Genomic DNA, 25904 nt, shown 5'->3' on the forward strand with positions numbered 1-25904 from the left:
CTAATTGGGGCAGTCGTGGGCTAGAGGTTAAGGAACCAGTGTGCAAACACAGTGACAAATGGTTGTAAAAAAAAAAAATTGTTAATAATTTAACAAACTGGCATAACTAATTACGAGTTGAGAGACATCACAGGTAATAAACATAATGGTTAAATTCTCAAATGCTGTCTTAGCACAAACAATGATTGCTATGGAACAAACCAGCAGAAATGAATAGTAGCATTTTTATTCAATTTCTGACCACATGGGGATCCAGCTTTACAGAGGTTTTGACAAGCGAAATTTCTCATTAGGTTCTCTAAAGCTTGTCCAAAACTGAAAATTTTGCTATGAAAGAATGCATTAATAGGGAAGGCGGGGCTAAATCAGTTAAAGGCAGATTCTGACCGTGTGCTGGAAGCGCAGAAGGCTCTGGTTTCTCTACCACCTCCTCTAAGACAGCAGGATGCACTGCAGCATGTTTCTGCATTCTGTCTCCTTCATTTGCTACCTCTAGACTAGGTATTCCTCTCATCATGTTGGCTTCTGCTTCCTGTAGCATCTTCTGAAACTCCTGCCCATCATAATGACCCATGTTCTGTCTCTTTTCTTCCCACTCTCTCTCAGCAGCCTAGAGAAAAAGGCAAAGAGAAACAAACAGGAACTGAAAAGGAAATGAGATGATAGAAGATACAAGTGACATTTTTTCACAATTTTTCACAATTTACACAATGCACATATTTATACAAAATTGTTCTATTTAACAAAGAAATTTTTCATGTTCCCCAGGTTTGCACTGGAGCTATGAGGCTAATGGATGTAACAAGTAATAGAAGCTTCTATCCCACCAGATAGCACACTGCATTTTGCCTCAAACCACTTTAAGTAAATACTTGCTGTTTTCTGAGACTGCATAACATAACTATAAAAATGGACAAAAATATGTAAATAACTAAACAGCCGTAACAGTTAAACCGAAGCCAGAAGTTTGTCTGTAATTTTATTCATTTTAATATACTATGTCAAAACGTTGGTAGACACCTATTATAATTAGTGACTTTAACTACTTTAAGGTGCACCTGTTGCAAACACTGGAATTGAACTGCGCACACAATGGTTGTATGAACTCCAAATAAAATCACTGCCAGTGGAATGGGACTCTCTGGAACAGTTGTACACGAGACCACCATTCCCAATAGCAAGCACCTCATAGGTGGTATAAAGCTCCCCAGCATTGGACTGTGAAGAAGTGGAGCTGCGTTCTGTGGAGTGATGAAGCACCACATAATACCTCTGAGATGAACTGCAGTGGTTTTGTGATCCAGAACTAATCATCCAACAGCAGTACTAGACCTCACTATCAGGGGCGTAACAATATGCAATTTAGCATGATACAATACGTTATTTTTGCATCAAGAAATTATTAATTTCAATAAAGACATAGTAAAAAAATGGTAACACAACTTCAGCATTTGTTGTACTTATTTCTTTTTTGTTAATTCCCAATATTTTTTGTGCAGGCCATTTTCTTTGAAGATATAAAATAATTTTAAAAGAATCTAAACAAAAGTACAATATATATATATATATATATATATATATAGTTATATATATATATATTTATTATATATAGTTTTAAAAAAGAATATTAAATGAAAGGATCACAGGATTACATGAAAGGATTACAAATTACTTTACAACCTGGTATTGTATTTCAGTACAAACTTTTTATCTTTTGGCTAAAATTTGTGAGAGGGGATTTCTTAGACATAGCTCCCAGGAATCCATAACTGAATAGAGAATGTCAACATACTGATTGACTACATTAGCGGTATGGGCAAAAACGCATATACTAGATTTGTTTTTAAACTCTTTAAAAACAAATATTTTGTTTTGTTAAAAACAAATGTTTTGTTTTTAAAAGCTTTAATGCAAAGTCCAATCTTCACATCCAAACTTACATTTAAAGGCTCACCTCTATAGACGTGGCTCTGTTTTTGCCCTTGCTATAACTGGTGATCTCCTCAATAAACAAGCTCGGAGATGCCCCACTGTCACTCACTCCAATGCCGATATTGCTTGATGGTGGCGCGAACTCTGGCTGTGACAGGCTGGACTTTCTGAGCTGCCCAGCGCTGCCCGATTGCATTGTGGATGAAGAGATGAACTCGTGGGTCTGGTAGGGTAGTTCAGAAGTGGATGTGGAGGGTGCAATTGAATGCTGGGACTGACAAGGAGGCACTGGGGAACTCTGGGCGTGGTGAATGACCATTGGGTTGGAGTTAATGACCTCTGACCTTACAGAGGAGCTCTGTGACTCAATGAGGGGCATACTCGCTGAATCCTGGATATCAGAGGGAGGCCCCAACTCTATGCCATCTGCTGTGGTAGCAGGATCTGAGGGTTTTAGCAAGCCCTCTGTGGTGCACCTAGAGGTTATGGACAAGTTTGCATGTTTAACTACTTATTTAGATACATAACGTTAATGCATATATTCCAGTTTACAAAAATGTAAAAATGTAACACAACAAATTAACATCTGGCAAACAAACTGGTTTTAATAATAATAATAATAACAATAATAAAAATAATAATCATGTTTTTTTATGCGGCACCATTCTCAAACTTAAGGCCGTTTAACAAAGTGCATAATATTCCAAAAGACATCATATTCCAAAACAAGTGATCTTAATAACATGGTAAAACTCAGAGATCAATTTAGGGGTGGAAATAAGCACCTCCATTCTAGCCACTGTTACTCTGTGTCAGTAATTCATACATTTTGACAGTTGGGAAAAGAATTCTCAAAAGCACAAAGGTGATTTTTCAATGTTACAGGAAGCATCACACTGAACACTTTCTCTACCAGTTAATATGGTCGTAACTCTAAGACACTTAAGGGAAATCCATCCTTGATGATTTGGTTTTGACATTATTACTATGCAGTGAAATCACTTCATTCTTTGTATGTGTATAGTGACGTACACTCTAAATGATATTGTGTGCATTGAATCCTTCTGTTTCTCTTGGTTTTGAACACACTGCTACTGCTAACAGTCATTTTAAACCAAAAAATGGTGCTGTAAAGCAAACACACATGTGATAATCACGTTTTCAACTAGTCAAGAATGGCAAGTGAAAAATGTGGTGGGAGTATTTTGTATATATGTTTCTGATTGTATGTTAGACTGAAAGCAACACTCACATTTTATATACCAATGGTTTACACAAAATGTGGCTAGCAGTGCTGCCGATATGAGCTGCCAATATGAGCTTTCATATTCCATGGTAAAACAGCTCCACAATACTGTGCAAAACTCATAGACTACCTTTCATTTATTAATTTACAAGTCAGAACAGCCACCGGCCATTCCAGTGCCCAGAATTTGACATCATTGTTTGAGATTACTTGAATTGTGAGAAGCAAAAAATGCAACCAACTTTTATGACTGGAGGTGTGAACATACATGCCTGCAGATTTCTTTATAAAGCTGAAAGCAAGTCTCCCAAAAAGAGCAAAAGCTGTAGTGAAGGCAAAGTGTGGACACCCAAAATCATGAAAATTTTTTCCTGATAACTTGAACTGAAAGGCTGTTTGACTGGACATTAAATAAATTAAGTGTGGTCTCTGATATTAGCTCAGTATTGTAGATCCCTTTGTTAACTTCTATGAATGCACATCACTTCTGTAGGTTGTGATGATGCTCATTTACACCATCTCTAAAATAGTATAAAATTGGAATTGAATCAGGCTTAACACAGCAATATCCTTAGGATCAGATTGGGAAACCCTATATTCAATACATCACGAATTCTCAAATATCATCATGGTGTAGCTAATTTCCAGACATTAGCAAGGTCTCCTCATCACACAGTAACAATAAACTGATGAAAATTTATACCCCAGCCTGAGATTGACAATACTCTCTGTACCTGCGCAGAGTGTTGAGGGAGTCTGTGAGTGTTTTGACTCTCTTCAACATGCTGTCCAGCTTGTGTGGTTCTTCCTTCAGAAACTTCACAGCCTCCACCTCCACTCGAAGAACAGCCCGCATGCGTGCCTGCAGAGCTGGAAACTCTCCTGTTACACAGCAAACCGGAACTGATTGTAAGATTGATGTACTCACATTAAATATCACTTCTGACTGTAAGGCTGAAACATGGACAAAGACTAGTCTAGCAATTTTTAACAATGTCTATCTGCTGTCTGTACTGTACATTCAATTACCACACACAATAATCTTTACCCAGAAAAAAACAGAAAGCTACCGACACAGAACTTATAACAGAAGTCATCTTAACATTTTTAAAAAGCTTTTTGTGAATTGCTCAGTCAAATGTATTTGTAATAAAAGCTTTAAAGCTATATAATTCGTTCTTTTGAACTGTCTCTGTCTGTTTTAATTGTGTTTAAATGGCTGCATTTTGGGGGGGGGTTCTCCCCAATTTAATTGTCTCCAATTCCGCCTGCTAGTTAGGACTCACATTAGTTAGTATCACATGATACTACCAACGCTAGGAGGGTGAAGGCTAACACAGGCTTGCTCCAAGACCTGTGAAGCCAGCCGCCATATCTTTTCAAACAGCTGCTCATGCAACGTTATTGGACAGCCGAATGCACTCAAGAGGAAAGCACCCACTGCCAAGCAAGTTCTGTTATGTCAGTTAACAGACGCCTGCACTGGCCAGCATTGTGTTGGATGATGGGGGGAGAAGGGGGGCCTTCTGACCCACCAAGAGAGAGCATAGCTAATTGTGCTTTCTTGGCCACGGACGGCCGTAGCATCACCAGGGATCGTACTTGCGATCTCTTGATGATAGGGCCAATACTTAGACAGTTGCACCGCTTGAGAGGCCCCCCTACGATGGTGTTTTAAAGTTAAAAACTTTATAAAAACCAGAGGGGAACCCACAGGGTCCTCTAGCCCTTCAGAGAAGGCTGAATGATTTCTGGGAACTAAAAATACATTTTGGTAAATTGTAGTTAATTTTCATTCAAGAGAACCACGCTTGTATTTAAATTCTATGAACATTACAGTACTCTTCTTGTTTCATCACTACGTTTTCAATGGAAACAAAACAATCAGGAATTGTTCTCTGTAGCATCTAGACTGGATGTAACTAAGCTAGCTCTACTAATTGTTAGGACCTCGAAAGCTAAAAAGAAGTCCTTTGTGTTAGATTAACAAATCAGTATAACTACAAAATCACAGGAATCAAGGAATAAACCAATCATGCTTTAAATTCTAATGGGGGACCAATTTCACAAGGAAGTGTCACTCTACGCTTTCTGGAAGTCAAATATGTTGATGACTGTGAACATGAATGGAAGCATAAACAATGGATTAGTAGAATCTGAAAACAACAGCAGCAACGGCACCATTGGGTCTCTTTACCAAAAAAGTCACTGTGAAACTGTGAAAGGTAAAATACATTCTGTGGTCAACAAGAAACACAATGCGGGAAACATTCTGCTGTAAAGGCGAATGCTCTGTTACTGAACTGCCAGCAAGGAAGAACGCAGGTCACTTGTATCCTTACATCTTTCACCCGATGGTAGGCACCAAGACTGCACCAACTAGATTACAGTCAGGCACAGAACAGCACAAACAACACATGCACATCTTGGAGCTAACAAGAACAACTTGTATACAACTAAAGTCTCTCCTAACACAAACACGGCACTTCCCAAGAGCCTCCTTGTGTGGCTGCCCTACATGACCACACCTTCTGCATGCCCAAAGTAACTTGAGCCAGTAGCAGGATGCTACAATATGCTAAAATGTCTGTCACATGTACAATATAGAATGTATATCAGAACCTTCAAATGTTTATTCTACAGGTGGCAAAAAAAGTGTTCATGCAAATTACATAAGAATGCTAGCTTTATGGTAGCAGGGTTTTTCTTCCCTCAGGTCTTGAATAAGTTTTCACATTTATGGTCCAAACTGAAGGCATAGCCTTAATAGTTACAATTCAACAATGAAAAGAATAACTTCAGTAAGGATCTCTCATGGCTGCCTCATCTTGTCCCAACAGTGTAATCTCACTGTGGCAGGTAGGTAGGTAGATAGTTAAAAAAACGCTAATTTAACTGAAAGCAACATGCATAATACTTACCTTTGAGTCCTGCCAGGCTTTCCCCAACCTTCCTCAGGCTGACTGCTCCTTCCTCTACTTCCTTCAGAGTGACCACTCTCAGAGCTACACCTGAGCTTGAATCTCTCTGCAGAGACTCTACGTAGTTCTCCAGATCACTGCACACACACGCACACACACACACACACACCCCAACCGTAGCATAAGTAACATCGGTATCTTGAAACACTCACTTAAAAAATACTGTGTGAGTGTTGTAATTTCTTATTTTTTACTCTAGGGGTTCAATTCATTTTATTGTCAGGACAGACTCACCATCCACTTTAATAAAAACTTCTATTTTGTATTTCCATGCACTGTCCAATTTGTGAGCTCAACCTACCATACATGTGTACAATTACAGACTAAAGTCTTTCTGTTTCATGGAAATTTACAAGTCCCTCTCTACCCATCTATCATTACAGCTGAGGAGATATTTGGGTGGTGGATCATTTTCAGCATAACAGTGGCATTACCAGGGCATCGGGCATAGCACTGTTGCTGCACTATAAGAAAAAGGTACTATACAGTACTTACTGTATGAGGTCACAAAAGTATCAAGGTACAGATAATGTAAATATATTGTCAACAGTACAACAATAGTCTTAAAGGAGAATTTTAAAATTTTCTACATTATTCAATTGCTGAGATCTAATCAAACTCAGTGTGGTTTATATGTAAGTTGATCATGGCAAATCTGAGGCATTAAAAACTTGAGTGTTCCTGTCACCACTACTGTGAACAGCTCTGATTTATTAAGTTTCTCTAGAACAAAGCATTTCACATCAATCCACTATGAATGATTGGTTTACACCTTAAAAATCATAACATATCAAAATAAAATAAATAGCCTGAAGTCAAGACAGGATGTATCAAATCAATACAACTTAAAATATATCATTTCAATTAAATATGGTGCAATTTTGTTCCATTAATAAAAGTACTAAGATGTACCCTTAAGAGTACCACCGCGGTAAGAGTTTTGTAACTTCCCCCCCCCAAAAATGTGCGGTTTCCTGCTTCCTTGCCATTTAGACACTTCTCTGCCTTGATTAGCCATTGTTCATTTCTCCTCTTTATTTTCATGTTTTTCATGTGAAATGATACAAGGAAGCAAGAGTCTAAAACTTTTATAAGTAATTTTAACAATTTCTTTAACACACTTAGCAAGCTCAATGTGCAGTCATTTATCAGTGGTCCTCTGCATGCAGGAGAAACAAAATGTTCTCAAGGCTACCTGAATTAAACAAGTGGCTACATAAAAGCTGCGGGGCAAGCTGACTGAATACACTGACAACTTTAACCTGTTTTTGGGAAGAGCAAAAAAATTTAAGTGAGATGGTCTGCACACCATCAAGAGGGTTATCAAATTTGTTGTCCAATTTAGCTATTCCCTTTGGGGAAGACACATCAGCCAATGAATCAGCCATCACTTCAGAACCTGAGAACACCTTGACAGAGTCACAACATCCACCCCCCAGTGAAAATGCCCTGAAAAAGCTGATCTTACTGGAAATGTGCCATGATGGTATTCAATCTTATCAGCTGCTGGAGACACCAAAACTGCCAAAGAAATCTAGACTGTCCTCCAGCTCCACCACCTCCTCACCCCACCTGAACGTCCCTGAGGCTGTTGCTTTCTCTTTCAGCCAGCTGTTAGGTTCAGTGAAAAAGCAGCCCTGTTTCTCCTCCACCCTCATCGCCTCAGCGACCCAACAACCCCCCTCCCCACAATACAATCACCAAGCTGACGATCGCTTAAACAGAGCCTCCCCAACACCTGTAGCACCTAAAAGACAGAGACAAATGGATACTTTTCAACACAACAATTACAATGTCAGCAGTACGTTTTCAAAACAAGTTTGGACCTTGTGTGCTAGTAATCTTTTCTATTCCAGTTCTTATCAGAAACAGAAAGAACACAGAGTGTAAGTCAGACAATGTGTGTGAATGTACAGGTTACTAAGTGCTCTTCCCAATATGTGATCTCTCACAAACAAGTCCTAATTAATTAATGATTTTACTACATCCCATGGGCTTGAATTTCTGCTTTTAACAGAAACATGGTTGATTGAATGTAGTGCTGAGAACTATTAATTGAGTCAGCTCTACCAAACTTTAACTTTATAAATGTCTCATATTCCAGCAAGAAAGGTGGAGGTACTGCTGCTCTATTTCGTGATTCTTTCCAATGCAAGCAATTAGCACTGGGTGATGTCTCATTCTTTGAGTATCCTTGTGTGGTTCTGAAAAGGACATAAAGAATATTACTAGTAATTATCTACAGGCCTCTGAGGTATTGTACAAATTTACATATTATTATATTTATAATATAATAATAATAAATATAATAATATTTTATTTACACTAATTTTGATCATTTTGTTTTTGCTGGTGATTTTAACACACCATACATATTGACAATCCCAGTGACAATTATGCCAAGTAATTCTGTGCCATACTGGACTCTTTTGGACTCTCTCATCATGTGCCCATGAGTACACATTGTCACAGTCACACGTTGGATGTAGCTATCTCAACGGATCTCAACATAACAGCCACTGTTCTCACTTTGTCAGATCACACAGATTACCGTGTTTTCTTTGGAATGTGGATCTCACTAGACATTCAGACACATTTGCTTCAAGGTTCACAAATGACAGTACAGCTACTATTTTCATGACCAAAATGTTCTTTGCACCATGCAAACCATTTGCTTCTGTTGAATCTTTGCTGGATGGCTTCAAATCTAAAATTGCGAGTGTTATGGATAATATTGCACTAGTAAAAGTTAAAACAAAGTCAGGGCTATTGAAAGCACCATGGAAAAATGCAACTGCAGTTAAACTAATCTTCAAGTAAGTCTGTGTGATTGCAGCACAATAATGTGCCAAGCTAGACAAGCCTTCTTCTCGAGCATTATAAACAATAATAATAACAGCAACAGCAAAATACTCTACAATACACTACAAACTAAGAGTCACCTAAATATATGGCCCCTAAACTATTATCAATGGGGAGAGATCATATATAAATTTTGATACTTTAACAATAAAATCCACAATATCAGGCATGGCAATACCACATATATAATCAACACAGAGCCTGTGTTTTCTCAATCCCCATGTGAAGATATGGGGAAATGGCCCAGTTTAGTGCTATTAATAATGAAACTGTAAACACATTAAAAACTGCAGCTATGAAGCGTCTCTTATAAAAGAATAACTTAGAATTACATATGGATTTCAATTCTACATTTTATTGGAAAAATCATTCAGAAAATTGTCCTCAAGTTATTTACTGACTATATATATATATAATATATATATATATATATATATATATATATATAGAGAGAGAGAGAGAGAGAGAGAGAGCAATAGCTGTCTAGATACATCTCAGGCCACTAAAACTGAATCGTGACTGGGTAATGTAGTGTTAACGTTGTTCCATTTGTTTTGGATTGTACAACCCCAATTCCAATGAAGTTGGGACGTTGTGTAAAACAAATAAAAACAGAATACGATGATTTGCAAATCCTTTTCAACCTATATTGAATTGACTACACTACAAAGACAAGATATTTAATGTTCAAACGGATAAACTTTATTGTTTTTTGCAAATATTCACTCAGTTTGAATTTGATGGCTGCAACACGTTCCAAAGAAGTTAGGACAGGGGCAACAAAAGACTGGGAAAGTTGAGGAATGCTCATAAAACACCTGTTTGGAACATTCCACAGGTGAACAGGTTAATTAGAAATAGGTGAGTGTCATTGGGTATAAAGGAAGCAACCCTGAAAGGGAGCATCCACTTTGTGAACAACTGCGTGAGCAAATAGTCCTACAGTTTAAGAACAACATTTCTCAAAGTGCAATTGCAAGGAATTTAGGGATTTCATCATCTACAGTCCATAATATCATCAAACGATTCAGAGAATCTGGAGAAATCTGCAGGTAAGTGGCAAGGCAGAAAACTAACATTGAATGCCCGTGACCGTTGATCCCTCAGGCGGCGCTGCATTAAAAACCGACATCATTCTGTAACAGATATTACCACATGGGCTCAGGAACACTTCAGAAAACCACTGTCAGTGAACACAGTTTGTCGCTCCATCTACAAGTGCAAGTTAAAACTCTGCCATGCAAAGCGAAAGCCATATACCAACAACACCCAGAAAAGTGTTCTGTGGTCTGACGAGTCCACATTTTAAATTGTTTCTTGAAATCATGGACGTTGTGTCCTCCGGGCCAAAGAGGAAAAGGACTGTCTGGATTGTTATTAGCGCAAAGTTCAAAAGCCAACATCTCTGATGGTATGAGGGTGTTGTTAGTGCCCATGACATGGGTAACTTGCATATCTGTGAAGGCACCATTAGTGCTGAAAGGTACATACAGGTTTTGGAGCAACATATGCTGCCATCCAAGCAACGTCTTTTTCAAGGACGTCCCTGCTGATTTCAGCAAGACAATGCCAAGCCACATTCTGCACATGTTACAGCAGCGTGGCTTCGTAGTAAAAGAGTGCAGGTACTAGACTGGCCTGCCTGCAAGCAAGAATGAGAAAGAATTCCACCTACAAAGCTTCAACAATTAGTGTCCTTAGTTCTCAAACACTTATTGAGTGTTGTTAAAAGGAAAGGTGATGTAACACAATGGTAAACATGCCCCTGTCCCAACTTCTTTGGAACGTGTTGCAGGCATCAAATTCAAAATGAGTGAATATTTGCAAAAAACAATAAAGTTTATCTGTTTGAACATTAAATATCTTGTCTTTTTAGTGCATTCAATTGAATATAGGTTGAAAAGGATTTGCAAATCATCGTATTCTGTTTTTATTTATGTTTTACACAACGTCCCAACTTCATTGGAATTGGGGTTGTTGTTGGACAACAAGAAGTAGCGGATCTGTAGTATGTTCAACTTAACAAGGAGGGTTTCAGCTTGACCTAACAAACACAGACGTGCTTAACTCATTTCACAATACAGAAAAAACTTTCTCTGTTAAGCCAGGTTCAGATACTCAGGCTATTATTAATCTTTGTGTGTGTGGCAACATAAAAGTGTGATGTTTTTCTGAACAGCCAATGAGAAGGGGTCATCAAACAAGGAAAAAGAATTCATACTACCTTTTGTAGTTTGTAGAAAGTAAAGCATTCATAACAGTAAAAAAGCAATACTGTCTTCACTGTCACCAGGGTTAGATCCAACTAAGCTTAAAATCAGCTGGGCAAGCAAGAGAAAATATTGTAATTTAATTGTTAACTGTGCCAACTGTTAAGCATGGAGGTGGATCAATTATATTCTGACTCAACGTCTCCCCTATTTCAAAATCACTGAAAATCTGTGGGTAGACCTTAAACATGCAGTGTATGCAAGATGGCCCAAAATATATCTCAGAACAAGAAGTAAAACTAGAGGTGATCTTCAAGGAAGAGTGGGTAAAATTCCTTTTATAGCTGGCTCACTGTCCCCCTCTAATTCATCCCAAAGGTGTTCTAATGGGTTGAGGTCAGGCCAGTCAAGTTCTTCCACACCAAACTTACTCATCCTTGTCTTTATGGAACTTGCTTTGTGCACTATTGTGCAGTCATGTTAGAATAGGAAGAGACCACCCCCAAACTGTTCCCACAAAGTTGGGAGCATAAAATTGTCCAAAATCCCTTAGCCTGCTGAAACATTAAGAGTTCCTTTCACTGGAACTAAGAGGCAGAGACGAACTCCTGAAAAACAACACCACATCATAATCCTCCCTCCACCAAACTTTACATTTGGCACAATGCAGTCAGACAAGCACAGTTCCTCTGGCAACCGCCAAACCCAGACTCGTCCATCGGATTGCCATACGGAGAAGCGTGAACATGTCTCCACTGTTCTAGAGTCCAGAGACGGCGCTTTACATCACTGCATTCAACGCTTTGCATTGTGCTTGGTGATGTCAGGCTTGGATGCAGCTGCCCAGCCATGGAAACCCATTCCATGAAGCTCTCTATGCACTGTTCTTGAGCTAATCTGTAGTGACTGACTCTGCAGACAGTTGGGAACCTTTGCACTTTGCGCCTCAGCATCCGCTGACCCCGCTCTGTCATTTACGTGTCATTCCCAAACACTTTCACAGGTGGCATCCTATCACGGTACCATGCTGGAATTCACTGAGCTCCTGTGAGCGACCCATTCTTTCACAAATGTTTGTAGAAGCAGTCCGCATGCCTGAGTGCTTAGTTTTATACACCTGTTCCAGTGATTGGAACACATGAATTCAATGATTTGGATGGGTAACGAAATATTTCAGGCAATATAGTGTATAAGTCCTACAGCTTGTTTCTTAAAATATTTAATCTGCAACAAGTGACTGTCCAACATCAAAAAAAAAAAAAAAAAAAAAAAAACAAACAGTGTGAAGCTGAAGTCAGCTGAATGTGGAATTGGAAAATTCAAACGAAGAATCTGGCGAGAATGAGAAGCTAACTTGAGCCTAATAAAAAACCAAGCACTGAGAAAGATTTTACAAAAAACAACTACTACTGTTGAGGAAAAGTTACCTGCTGGAGATGTGAGAAAAGCAGCTAACCCTAACTGTCCAACATCAGTGCCTAACCTCCGAAAATCTCTTTTGACTGAATGCATGTTTGACACAAATTCCTATCATTATCTTTTGGAATCTTGCGGAAAGCCTGGTGTGTGGTCATAAGGCATGCAGTTTGCATGATGCTTATGATTAGGTTAAACATCCACTTTAGCTGTAATAACCTTATAGCTCCAGTGCAAACCTGAAGAAAAAAAAAATCTTCGGACACAAAATACATCTTGGCTGATGAAATACATTTGGAAATCTCTGGGAAACTGTGTAAAAGTGATTTTTGGCTGAACCATCACTGTGGTTAGATTGTGGTTAGCATTTAATGTTAATCAAAACAACCAAAGTTTTGCAACTCCTAAACATTGGCACTTTATTTAGAAACCAAAGTCTCTTGACAGTCCAGGCCGTATGAGTTTACTAATGCGGGAACTGCAGTTTTCATGTCACATTCCTTACTGGGCTGTACACTCTGGGATCATGCAGGCCTCATCAGTCCCCCATTGCTTTGCTGAGTTTGCTGTGGGGAGCAAGTACAGCATCAAGGAAAACAAGAACCTAAATTTAAGGTCTGCCTTCTTAACTTTAATTCCACTGTGGCAGCCAGATAGCATTTTTTATCTGCAACAGTGTTTATGACTGGCTGCATATATGTTCACTGCTCTGGCATAACTGGTGGGAACTGTGAATCTACATAATATTTTGATGAAGAGAGTTTGTGCCTGAATTTCAAAACAAAATGTAGATATTTCAAAAACTGTTTCACTTGTAATGTACAGCACAGGAATAAGGCTGTATGAAAACTTTCTTTCAAAAGTTTAACAGGTTTTCATATGTGTGTCTTAAAATCTCATGCCTATTACATTCTATGGTTTATTAATTGGTATCCACAAGGACTACAATGCTAATTGACCAAGTTCTTTTTAACTTATAAAAATGCAACCAACTTCTAAGAATGAACATAGAAGGTGTGGGAAAAATATCCCTGCACATATCTTTGAAGAACTAAAAGCAAGTTTCCCAAAAAGAATGGAAACTGTAGTAAAGGCAAAGTGCAGGCAAACTAAATACTGAAAATGTGATGATACATTCACTTGTTGAGGCTTCTGTGTAACTTTCTGTTTAATGTATGTTTTTTGCTTGTTTTCTGATGCTGAATAATTATTACCTTGTACATAATGGCTGTTTTTACTGGAAATCATATAATAAAGCAAACGTGGTTTCTGACTTTTGCACAGTACTGTATATACTTTGAAGAATGTAAAATACTTTTTCAAAAAAGATAGTTTTGAAAACCCTCCTGAGTAGGTGTTTGACTAGTATTGTGTGTGTGAGTGTGTGTCTCACCCTAACTCTGTGAGAACTCTCTCCTCCATGCAGAGATATTTGTGTCTCTCTTCCTCCACAAGCATTCTCTGTTTGTGTGCAGGGTCCTCCTGCCGTCTCAAAGCTTCAGCCAATCGTACGCTGAGTTCCTGCTCTGCTTGCTTGATCTGAGCACGCACACAGTCCTGAGTCTGCAACTGCAACACACAGGCATGTGGTCATAGTAACACATGTACAAGACAGAATAAAGCACTAGAGCAAATGTGTTGCATGTCATACCTACACTCTCAGATAAAAAGGTACTAAACTCTCACCGGGGTAGTACCCCACTTGTCATTAGACAACATAATTGTATATAATCCACTGATATTACACAACTCCAATTTTGACTTGAGTCGCTATTCACAGTATAACACAGAACAGATACCAAATGTTGAAAGAGACATTTACCATGTCATGAAAACAGTAGCTTATTTAGAACTTGATGGCAGCAATGCATCTCAAAAAAGTTGGGACATGGCTAACAAAATGCTGGAGAAGTATATGGTACTAATAGAAAACAGCTGGAGGAGCAATTTGCAACTAACTCACACAACTGGGTATAAAAAGAGCAGAGAAGCAGAGTCTCTCAGAAGCAAAAATGGGCAGAGGTTTCATCTGTGAAAAACTGCATCTAAAAATTGTGTAACAATTTCAGAAAAATGTTCCTCAATTTCCATCCATCCATCCATTTTCTAAGCCGCTTCTCCGTCAGGGTCGCGGGGGGAAGCTGGAGCCTATCCCAGCAGTCTTCGGGCGGAAGGCAGGATACACAATTTTCCTCAATTTAAAATGGCTAATTATACCACCTACACTGCATAATATAATCAAAAGACTCTGAGAATCTAGAGAAATCCCTGTATGCAAGGAACAAGGTCAACAGTCAATACTGGATGCTCATAATCTTCAGACCCTAAAGTGGCACTCCATTAAAGCAGGCATGATTCTGTACTGAAAATCACTGCATGGGCTGAGGAACACTTTGAGAGATCATTGCCTGTATCATGCTGCCGTCTTCTCTGGTCCAAGGCTCATTTAAAATGGAATGAAGAAAAATGGAAAAGTGTTCTGGTCAGATGACTTACAATTTGAAGTTCTTTTTGGGAACCATGGAAGCTTTGTCCTGTGAACTCCAGAGGGGAGGGACCATCCATCTTGTTAGCACACAGTTCAAAACCTTGCACCTCTGATGGGTTGCATTAGTGCATATGATGTTAGCAGCTTATAGTGATAGTGGGGCACTATCAATGCTGACAAGTATACAGAAGTTTCAGAAAAATATATGCTCCCATCCAAACATTTCTTTCAGGGAAGGCCTTGCATATTTCAGCAAGACAATGTTAAACCACACACAGCATCTATCACAACAACAAGCTGTCCAGGTGCTGAATTGGTCTGACTGCAGTCCAGGCCTTTCACCAACAGAAAACATTTGGCGCATCATGAAATGAAAAATCCAGCAAAGAAGACCCAGGACTGTTCAGCAGCTAGAATCATACATCAGACAAGAATGGAATAACATTCCTCTCTCAAATCTCCAGCAACTGGTCTCTTTACTTCCCAGACATTTACAGACTGTTGTTAAAAGAAGAGGAGATGCTACATAATTGTAGACATGGCCTTGTTCCAACTTTTTAGAAATGCATTGCTGCCTTTTAAGTAAGGTAAAATGTCACTTGGTAAAATGTAGTGGTCACTATGGTAAAATGTCACTTTCAACATCTGACATATGTTCTGTGTTCCTGAATATAACATGGGTCTATGAGATTTGCAAATCATTGCATTCTGCTTTTATTTATTTTCATTTTACAGTGTCCCAACATTTTTGGAATTGGGTTTGTATTTTAAAGTTATGTGAACTCCATACACCGTATACATTTTATTGTTCTGTTTGAAAACATTAGGTTATTAAAAAGTACAAATACAAACTGTTCACCTGGGAAAAACCTATTTAAGGTACACAACACCTAAGGTAAAACCACTGTTGGACCTTTGAGGGTACATTAACATTGTTTGTAACTTGATGAACATAAAATGTACCAGCACAGTATCTTTCTTTTGCTGTGTACTGTACAGCAATAACCAAAACTTGGGATTCCTTAATTAAAAATTTGTGAGCTTTCCATTTCTATGATCTATTTTGATTTCTGTCCAAGTCAAATATACACGGACGAGCCAAAACATTATGACTAACATGTAATATGCTGTTTGTCCTTTGCATGCTCCAAAAACAGCTTGGACTCCCTGAGGCATGAACATCTGAAGGTGCCCTGTTGTGCCCTGACACTAAGACTTTAGCAGCAGATCCTTTAAGCCCTCTAAGAACGTCTTGTTCTAGACATCCCACAGATGCTTGACTGGACTGAGATATGCAAAATTTAGACACCAAGCAACACTGAAGTCATCATCATGTTTCTCAAGCCCTTTTGGAACGGATGTGTGCAGGGCTCATTCTCTTGCTGGAATCAGGAATACCACCCCCATGAAAGGGTGTTCTCTGTCTGTAAAAATGTTTAGGTAGGTGGTACAGGTCAAATTAGCATCTACATGAATGCCCAGACCCAGTGTTTCCTAGCAGAACACTGTCCAGAGCATCATACTACTTCCACCGGCTTCCCAGTGTAACCTGGTGCCATCATTTCCCCACGTAAGTCATCCAGAATGCGGCAGCACGACTCGTCTTCCATCTGCCCAAGTTCAGCCACGTCACCCCACTGCTGCGCTCCCTTCACTGGCTTCCTGTAGCTGCATGCATCAGATTTAAAACCCTAATGCTTGCCTACAAAGCCAAAAATGGTTGCAATTTCTGTCAACTCACTTTAATTATGGAATATTAGCTTTCGTTAATACTATGTATAAAGACTAATCTCCAGAACACTAGGGGCCAGTTTCCGATGAGTTTTCATGCAATGCAATGTACTATCAAAAGCACTGCAGTGAATCAGTTAGAGGTGCGCATCCTGGGTTTAATCAGGGATAGAGAGTAGAGTTCAGCATTATCTACCCCAGGTGCCTCAAGGAGAGTTAGTGCCCCACCAACTCCGGCATTAGAGCCCCCGCAGCAGGGCAAATGGGTGATGTCTCGGCGGCATAGTAACAAAGCAAAAGCTAACACTAAAGCTAGCCCACCTGAGCACCACACTCCACCTATTCACGTGTCAAACAGGTTTTCTCCAATCAGTGAAACACCCACCGAGGAGCCTGTCAGAGGTGCTCTGGTTATAGGAAGTTCTATTGTGCAACACATGAAATTAGCTACTCCTTTAGGGGCACTGGCAGCTAGAGTTATCTGCTTACCAGGAGCCAGGGCGCCAGACATTAGCAGCAGCCTTAAGCAAAGAACAGTTATTCGAGGATAGTGGTTCATGTAGGTGGCAATGATATTTGTAGGCGGCAGTCTGAAGAGTAATATTAAAGATATTATTTTTAATATCTTTAATATTAAGAGTAATATTAAAGAGGTGGTCAAAATAGCCCATACGATGTCCGATGCCGTGGCCCTATATGCTCTGGCCCTATTCCAAAACGACAGGGTGCTGAAGCTTACAGCAGGCTTTGGGCGCTACACTGCTGTATGTCCAAGTGGTGTGCAGAAAATCATGTGGGCTTTACAGATAATTGGTCCAAGTTTGAGGGGAAGTCTGGTCTTGTAGGGCGGGACGGTGTTCACCCCACGTGGGAGGGCGCCGCTCTGCTAACGTGCAGCATAGCCCATAGTCTGTTAGTTAGGATAGAGCAGGATAGAAAGTTGCTGACTGTCCAGAGCCGGGACCAGGCTAAACCGACTGTCCGCTTGCTGCCTTCAGACGTCACTAGGTATGACTCTACTGAGATTGTTTCACTGCCCCGAATTAAACACAAACTTAGAAAATCTCCATCAGTTTGTTTAAATACCTTAATTAATATAAAAATATCAGATCCAGTGTCTAACTGCAGCATCTCTGAACTAAGGTTTGGTTTGTTAAATATAAGATCACTCAACTCTAAGTCTATCATTGTAAACGACACAATAATTTATCATAAAATTGATGTATTATGTCTCACAGAAACATGGATCAAACCTGATGAATATTTCTCATTAAGTGAATTTTTTCATAAACATAACCAATCCAATCACAAATAATAGCGTACTTAACCTAATTAGTATTTATAGGCCACCAGGACCTTATTCGGAATTCTTAAAAGAATTCAGTGACTTTGTTGCAGACCTAGCAGTGAGCACCGAGAAAGTAATAATTGCAGGAGGTTTTAATATTCACTTTGAGAACACAGCAGATCCATTAAAAAAGGCATTCTCATCTATCTTAGACTCTGTAGGCTTTACTCAAAATAGGCCTACACATTACTGTAATCACACTTTAGATTTAGTTTTGACTCTAGGTGTTGACATACATAATCTAACTGTAGTTATCTAACTTCAGTAGTTTCAGTTCATTACCTAATCTCATATGAACTAGGTCTTAGGGAAAATGTATATACATCACCAAGTTATTGCATGAAGCGTTCAATAATGCCACATACAGCTCAACACTTTATTGAAATCGTTTCAGGCTTATTAACCATAGTTTTTCCTTCATCAGACCCAACAGAGCTAGACACATTAACAGACTACCTAGAAAATATGTTCGATCAACCTTAGATAACATTGCACCTATAAAAATTAAAATGATGCAACAGAAAAAGCTTGCTCCATGGTACAACAATGAAATATCCACCTTAAGACAGACAGTACGGAAATTACAGCGCAAGTGGCAACTAACCAAGCTGGAAGTATTTCACTCTGCTTGGAAGGACAGCCTTAGCAGGTACAGAAAGGCACTTATCAAAACACGCTCAGCATACCTGTCCTCACTAATCGAAATCAACAAAAACAATCCTAGAGTCTTATTTAGAACAATCGCAAAACCTACCAAAAACAAGGCAGGATCTGAACCTCAAATACCCGCCAACCATAGCAGCAATGACTTCATGGACTTTTTAAATAACAAAAATCGAGAATATTAGAACAAAAGTTCAACCGATACCAGTAACTTACTCATCATCTGGTTTGGCTGAAACAACACAAAATGTGGTTATAGAAGAGAGACTGGAAACATTTTGTCCGCTTCAGTCAGAACTAGAAAAAATAATATCTTCCTCAAATTCTGCAACATGCACACATGACATGATTCCAACAAACTTATTTAAACAAGTACTACCAGCTATAATTAAACCCATGTTAACAATAATTAATTATTCTCTTAGCCTAGGTACCCATGTACCCAAATCATTCAAACTAGCAGTGATTAAACCTTTGATAAAAAAGCCAAATCTTGAATCCAGCAAATTGTCAAGCTACAGACCTATTTCCAACTTATCGTTTATTTCTATTAAAAGCTGTAGCTCAGCAACTCTGTTCCTATCTATATAAGAACAACATACATGAAAAATTCCAATGCAGTTTTAGGCCCCACCATAGCACAGAGACAGCTCTAGTTAAGATAACAAATGATCTTCTTCTTGCCTCTGATCAAAGCCACGTATCTCTGCTGGTACTACTCAATCTAAGTGCAGCTTTTGATACAATAATTCATTCTATTCTCTCAACCTACCTCACTGACCAGTTTCAGTTCATACAATTAAATAATGTACCATCTAATTATACAAAAGTGAAATATGGAGTTCCACAAGGTTCTGTTTTAGGTCCTCTGTTATTCACATTATATATGTTACTATTAGGCTTAGTTATAAGTAGACATGGAATTAATTTCCACTGCTATGCTGATGATACACAGCTGTACATATCAGCCAAACCAGATAATAAATCCAGATGAAATAAAATAGAAGATTGTGTAAAAGATATAAGAAACTGGATGCTGCAGAATTTCCTTCTTTTAAATCCAACTAAAACAGAAGTTCTCCTCCTTGTTCCAAAGGCTGCTCAGAATAAATGCTCAGATTTAATGTAAAATCTTGCTGACTTCTCTGTAATACCTGGTTCAGTAGCTAGAAATCTTGGTGTCACGACTGATTCAGATCTAATGTTTAATCAACACATAGGTAATATTACAAGGACAGCGTTTCTTCACCTCCGAAACATTTCTAAGTTAAGAAATGTGTTATCCCTACATGACGCCTAAAAAATTGGTACATGTCTTTATAACTTCAAAGCTAGACTACTGTAATGCATTGTTGTCAGGATGCTCCAGCAGGAACCTAAATAAACTTCAATTAGTTCAGAATGCTGCAGCTAGAGTACTCACTAAAACCAGAAAATTTGATCACATCAGCCCAGTTTTATCAGCATTACACTGGCTTCCTGTCAAATTCAGTACTGACTATAAAATTCTATTATTGACGTATAAAGCAATGCATGGTCTATCACCAGAGTACCTGCAAGATCTTATTTCCCATTATAAACCGCCTTGCTTACTCAGATCCCAGGATGCTGGTTTTCTACTGGTTCCTAAAATTCAGAAGACTTCAATGGGGGGAAGAGTTTTTTCTTACAAAGCCCCCAAATTGTGGAATAATCTCCCAGTTAATGTTCAGAACTCTGACACAGTCTCAACCTTTAAGTCTAGACTGAAAACATATTTGTTTAGTTTAGCTTTTGATAATAAGTCTTCCCCTTTAGATAAAGGCAGGAGATCCAGTGATTCATAGGCTATGTTCTCTTCTGGTTCTCTCCTTTTAGTTTATGCTGTTATAGTTAGATCTGCTGGAGTCACTAGCCACACTCTGGGGGAAATCATATTTATTACAGTCATACTCCTGAGCAGAACTAATTTTGTCTCTTTACTCTTCCTGAGATAATGACTGCCCTCCCATCCTGCTAAAGACTGACCATCAGGGCCTCCTCCTCACCATCACTAACCCACTCTCCTGTTCATTTGTGCCAACTGCAACACCCTCAATTACATCACTGTGCCATTCAGATGTATCACCATTGAGATAGGATGAGATTCTTTCAGCTCACTCCCACTTTTCATAAAGACTCAATCAGAAACTGCCTCTACTAGTGCAGTTTCTAAAGCTTTACCATCCAGTCTTCAAACAGAGATCCTCTTAGCTTTTATTTGCTATTTAGCTTATTAAATTGTAAATACTGTGTGACCATAGGAGGATTGGTCTCTTGTGAGTCTTGGTTTCTTCCTCCAGACTGAGTGAGTTTTTCTTTGCCACCGTCAACTCTGGCTTGCTCACTGGGGGATATGTTATAACTGTATGTTTTCAAACTTCTGTAAAGCTGCTTTGTGACAACACCATTGTAAAAAGTGCTATTCAAATAAACTTGAATTGAATAAGTTTAATTTATGCTGTGGTCAAGAGTCTTGGTAGTAGCACAGTCTCTACTCTGCAAACAATGGGAACAGATAGCTACTTTCAAAAACTGTGGAACTCTGACTTGTGTACTCAAAACAACTACCGAGGCTCACAGTGTCCATAGAGGAGGTCTGGCAAAGTGAAAGTGACTGTATCAGATGCTGAGTCTGCTACAGGTTACTACAAGTAATTGTATTTTGGTGTACTGGACAAAGCCATTCAAGAAATTTGTGATCAGCTTCAGGAAAAGACAAGAAATATGGGCGGCAAATCAATAAAGCAAAATGTAAATGCAAACCTCTTTTTGCCATTTCATTTTCCAAACATCTGCACAAATATTCGGCCAAACAAGAAAATGAAATGAAATACCTACATTTGCAATTTAATTTTCCACATAAAGATGAGTCATTTGTAACTAAAATAAAAATATATGTTTAAAACAAATTAAATCATTATTCTGGTATTTCATGGTCATATCTAAAATGGAGAAGCTAAAACAAGCTTCACTTTCACATTTGCTTTCATGAAATGTGTATTGTGTCAAAACTAAAGTCAAAATTCAATGTTTACATTCTTATTTCTTTTTCATAGCATGGCCACCACCCAAATAATATCTGGTCAGCGACAGTCCCTTTCCACGGAAGGGCAAGGTAGAGGGTGAATATCCTCAAATGTTTACTTGTCCATGACTGTTTTGTGTCTGTGTTAGTGTGTCATACAGTGGAGTAACAGTGTAGTACAGAGTACAGTGGAAGGACACATGGGAGCCATCTGAGACCTTTTAACTATACTAGTGCTATACACATGACCAGTGCTATACACATTACTGCTTACTAGTTAGCACTAGTTGTTCATCAATGGAGCCGAAGTGGAGAGAGTCAGCAGTGTGAAGTTCCTCTGTGTACACTTCACTGATGACCTCACCTGGACCCACCACATCAACACTATTGTGATACACTATAGGCTTAGGAAGTTTGGTCTGCCTCCTCAGATCCTCACCAACCTCTACAGGTGCACCACAGAGAGCATCCTTACAGGCTGCCTGGCCTGGTACAGCAGCTGCACCGTCTGCGACCGCAAGGCCCTTAGAGGAGTGGTGAGGACGGCAGAAGCCATCATAGGCAACAAACTACCACCCTTACAGGACATGTACCAGATCAAAAAGATCTGATCAGACAGAAGCCACCCATCACACGGCCTGTTCACCATCCTGCCATCAGGCAGGAGATTCCGCAGCATCCAGGCTAGAACAACCCTGCTAATGAACAGTTTCTACCCACAGGCTGTCAGGCTTCCGAACAAGCTGTGAAGCTGTAGGTCCTTCCCCAACTACCATTTTCAGTCAGTCACTTTGCTACGGACAGTAACGCCTTAACACTAAGCCTCTTTAAAGAACAATAACAGTCACTCAAGTCACTTTAAAATGTATACTGCCTCTATGTCTTGTGTATATTGTCTCTATATTTTGTGTATATTTTCTCTAGACTTATATATATTTAATATATTAAAATTTTTTTATAGTGTGTGTGTATATATATATGTATAAAAAAATATATACTGTATATATATATATATATATATATATATATATATATATATATATATATAACTTTTTTACTCACCACAAGCATTTCAATGCATAAATGTCTTGACACGTTGTGCAAATAACAAATAAACTTGAAACTTGATGAAAAACGGCCTCTGATCAAACAACCTCAGAAAAAAGGCATCAGACCAAGCGCAAGCTTGGTTGAGCCTATACTGGTTCAAATAACTTTTGTTATCATTATACCTATTGTATATTCTCCATACATATGCCAGTATATCATTTTCACAGTTTTTTTTCTGAGACCATTTGGTCTGATGTTTAGAAACATGTCTGCCTTTATAAAATTTTGTGAAAGCATGAGTCATTCTAAAAAACCTCACTGAATTGTGGTACTGTAATAGGATCCACTGCAAAAAGTGAGTTCGTGAAATTTCTTCCCTCCTCAACATTCCACAGTCAATTGGAAGTGATTTAGAACCACAGCAACCGAGTCACTAAGTGGCAAACCACGTAAAGTTAAAGAGCAGAGTTGCTGAGTACTGAGGCACATAGTGCATAAAAGTCGCCAACGCTCTGCTGACTCAATAACTGCAAATCTCCTCTGGTCAGATAGAGTGGTGCAAAGCACGCCACAACTGGACTCTGGAGCAGAAGATCTTTATCTGATGGACGAATCCGGGTTTTGCATTATCTGCCTGAACGCATTGAGCCAACTGTAAATTTGGTGGTGGGGAGATAATAATAATGTTGTTTTTCAGGGGTTGACCTAGGCCTCTTAGTTCCAGTGAAGGGAAATACCAATGCTTCAGCATACCAAGACATTTTGGACAATAGTATTGTCCAGTGCACAAAGCAAGCTCCGTAAAGGCATGGTTGGGTGAGTCTGGTGTGGAAGAACTTGACTGGCCCACCACTGCTAAAGCTGTGGGGCCAACTCCATATTAAATCCTATGCATTTAGAATAGGATGTCATAAAGGATCCTCTGTGAGATCCTCAATGTGTAATTTGTAGATGTTCCAATATTTCTGCCCATATTGTGTGCACATATAAAAAAATTCAGTTGCTTAAGATTGACCCATTTTTGTTTATTTACTACACATAATATTTACTACTGTAAGAAAAAAGAACCAGATTTGACAACTGAAGTAAATGCAAATTACTTTTGTTGCACAAAAAATAGAACTGAATGAATAGATACACTAGTGCAGGGGTGTCAAAAGCATGTATTTTTGATTCATTTTTACTTAACATTTTGCCATGACCCAAATGGGCCATTGCATATTTAAAATGTGCCAAAGCTGCAAAAGCAGAATTGGCATTGAATACTTAATAATTCTAAATAAAAAACTGCCTATATGCTTGAACTAAACAACAGGGATCGTTTCTTTGGTGCAACCGCTGACCTAGAGATTGCTGTTGGGGATCAGAATGCACATTGCAGTGCATGCTGGGGGCTGTAATGGATCGCAGGGTGAAAAAGGCTATCAATAATTGTTAAAATAATTTCTCGGGCCAAACATGAATGTGTTATGGGCCTGACTTGGCCTGTGGGAGTCATGGTCACTAGCGGTTTGTTCATGTAAGGACACAGCAGCTTCTCTGTAAAAATGGTGCTAAATATTGTTTGATATCTGAACTTGTGTGAAAATATGTACACCGGTGCTTATATCTCAGATTGGCAGAGTTTAGCAAATATTGGTCATTCACAGGTCCCCAAATGGCGCAACCATGTAAGCATAGGCTGCATTACCAGAGGACTGTGAGTTCCATGATGCTACAGCTGTGAATGGCCAGGAATCAAAGAGAACAAAATTGGTCTCGCCCTCTATGGGTGGAAAGGACGGCCCTCCCCACAATACAGAACATAACAGAACTGGTGGTAACGTTCTCCTCCAAGTTCATTTAGCTGTCCATTGATTTAGCGGCAGTTCAAAAAAGATGGCATCTTGACTCAGAGGAACCTTGTGCTATTCTTCACTCTCCTAGTGCTAGTGATATCGTGAGATAAGGGATTACTGAAAGAAACATGACTCAGTCATTGAGCTAAGTTGCTAAAGTTAGCTTATTTTACATTTACATTTACAGCCTTTAGCTCTTATCCAGAAGGACTTACAAGAAGTGCTTTGTCAATCTAGAGAAAGTATCTTTGCTAGTTACCTTATTTAACATGTTTAGTGTACATTGTAAATAAATATCTTTCTAAATTGAGCTACATGTCTTTAATTATGTATCAGAAACCATGACAAGTATGTGTAACCCCTTCTCAACCATGATATGTTGTTAAGTTTTGTCTACTGGCATGAATGCACACATCAGCCTGCATGCGCGTGAGAAACTGCTTTGTGGTAATGATCGTAAGTATCGGTATCCCTATTGCCAATAATGACGCTGCAAGTGTGAATAATATATTTAGCACCTGTATATTATCTAAGAGAGAGAAGAAGCAGTGCTCGACTTCAATGCCTTTATTTGTGTATTAATCTGTGATCTATGTAGGTGGACAGATATAGTATTTAATTCTTAAAAGATCTGTGCTGAATGTACTATGAAGTAACAGATCTACTGTTTGCCAACTCAACCAACAGCCATTTGCGATAAACTTTACACCTACTCCTACTCTAAAAGTTTATGATGAATAGGCATTTTGAAGCCATTAAAAAACATACCCCTAAACTCCCTAAATAAATCAGCTATGTTGTGACATGAGTTCAGACTTCTGTCTAGTATTGTATGTACACCACATTTGATTAACTGAATTAATTTTATACCTGTAGCTGTCTCATCTGCTGCATCTGGACACGGAGCTCTGAGACATTTTTCCTCAACTGGAGGAGATTCACCTGTAGGGGGGCAGAGCTGATGGGCGAAGTTGAGGCTGGGCTTCTTTCAGGGGGGTTTATAGCATTTTTGGGACCAAGCACCGGAGAGTCTCCTAAATATACAAGCAAAAAAATATAAATAAATAAATAAATAAAATTTGTTCAACTAAAG

General features: G+C 38.9%; 1 protein-coding gene across 11 annotated transcripts in view; it reads right to left on the reverse strand.

Moving 5' to 3' along the window:
* The window catches only part of si:ch211-285f17.1 (sickle tail protein), a 269763-nt gene that overhangs the window by 20068 nt on the left and 223791 nt on the right, over nucleotides 1–25904 (reverse strand). For all 11 annotated transcript variants that reach the window (XM_037536688.1, XM_017715950.2, XM_017715949.2 and 8 more), the window contains 6 exons: nucleotides 25682–25845; nucleotides 14041–14216; nucleotides 6100–6236; nucleotides 3913–4060; nucleotides 1955–2408; nucleotides 388–610 (listed from right to left, as the gene is read on the reverse strand). In XM_037536688.1, coding sequence (XP_037392585.1) covers nucleotides 388–610; nucleotides 1955–2408; nucleotides 3913–4060; nucleotides 6100–6236; nucleotides 14041–14216; nucleotides 25682–25845 — 1302 coding nt within the window. The remainder of the gene's footprint in view (nucleotides 1–387; nucleotides 611–1954; nucleotides 2409–3912; nucleotides 4061–6099; nucleotides 6237–14040; nucleotides 14217–25681; nucleotides 25846–25904) is intronic.

Source organism: Pygocentrus nattereri, chromosome 3, assembly GCF_015220715.1.
Source record: "Pygocentrus nattereri isolate fPygNat1 chromosome 3, fPygNat1.pri, whole genome shotgun sequence".
Lineage (NCBI taxonomy): Eukaryota > Metazoa > Chordata > Actinopteri > Characiformes > Serrasalmidae > Pygocentrus > Pygocentrus nattereri.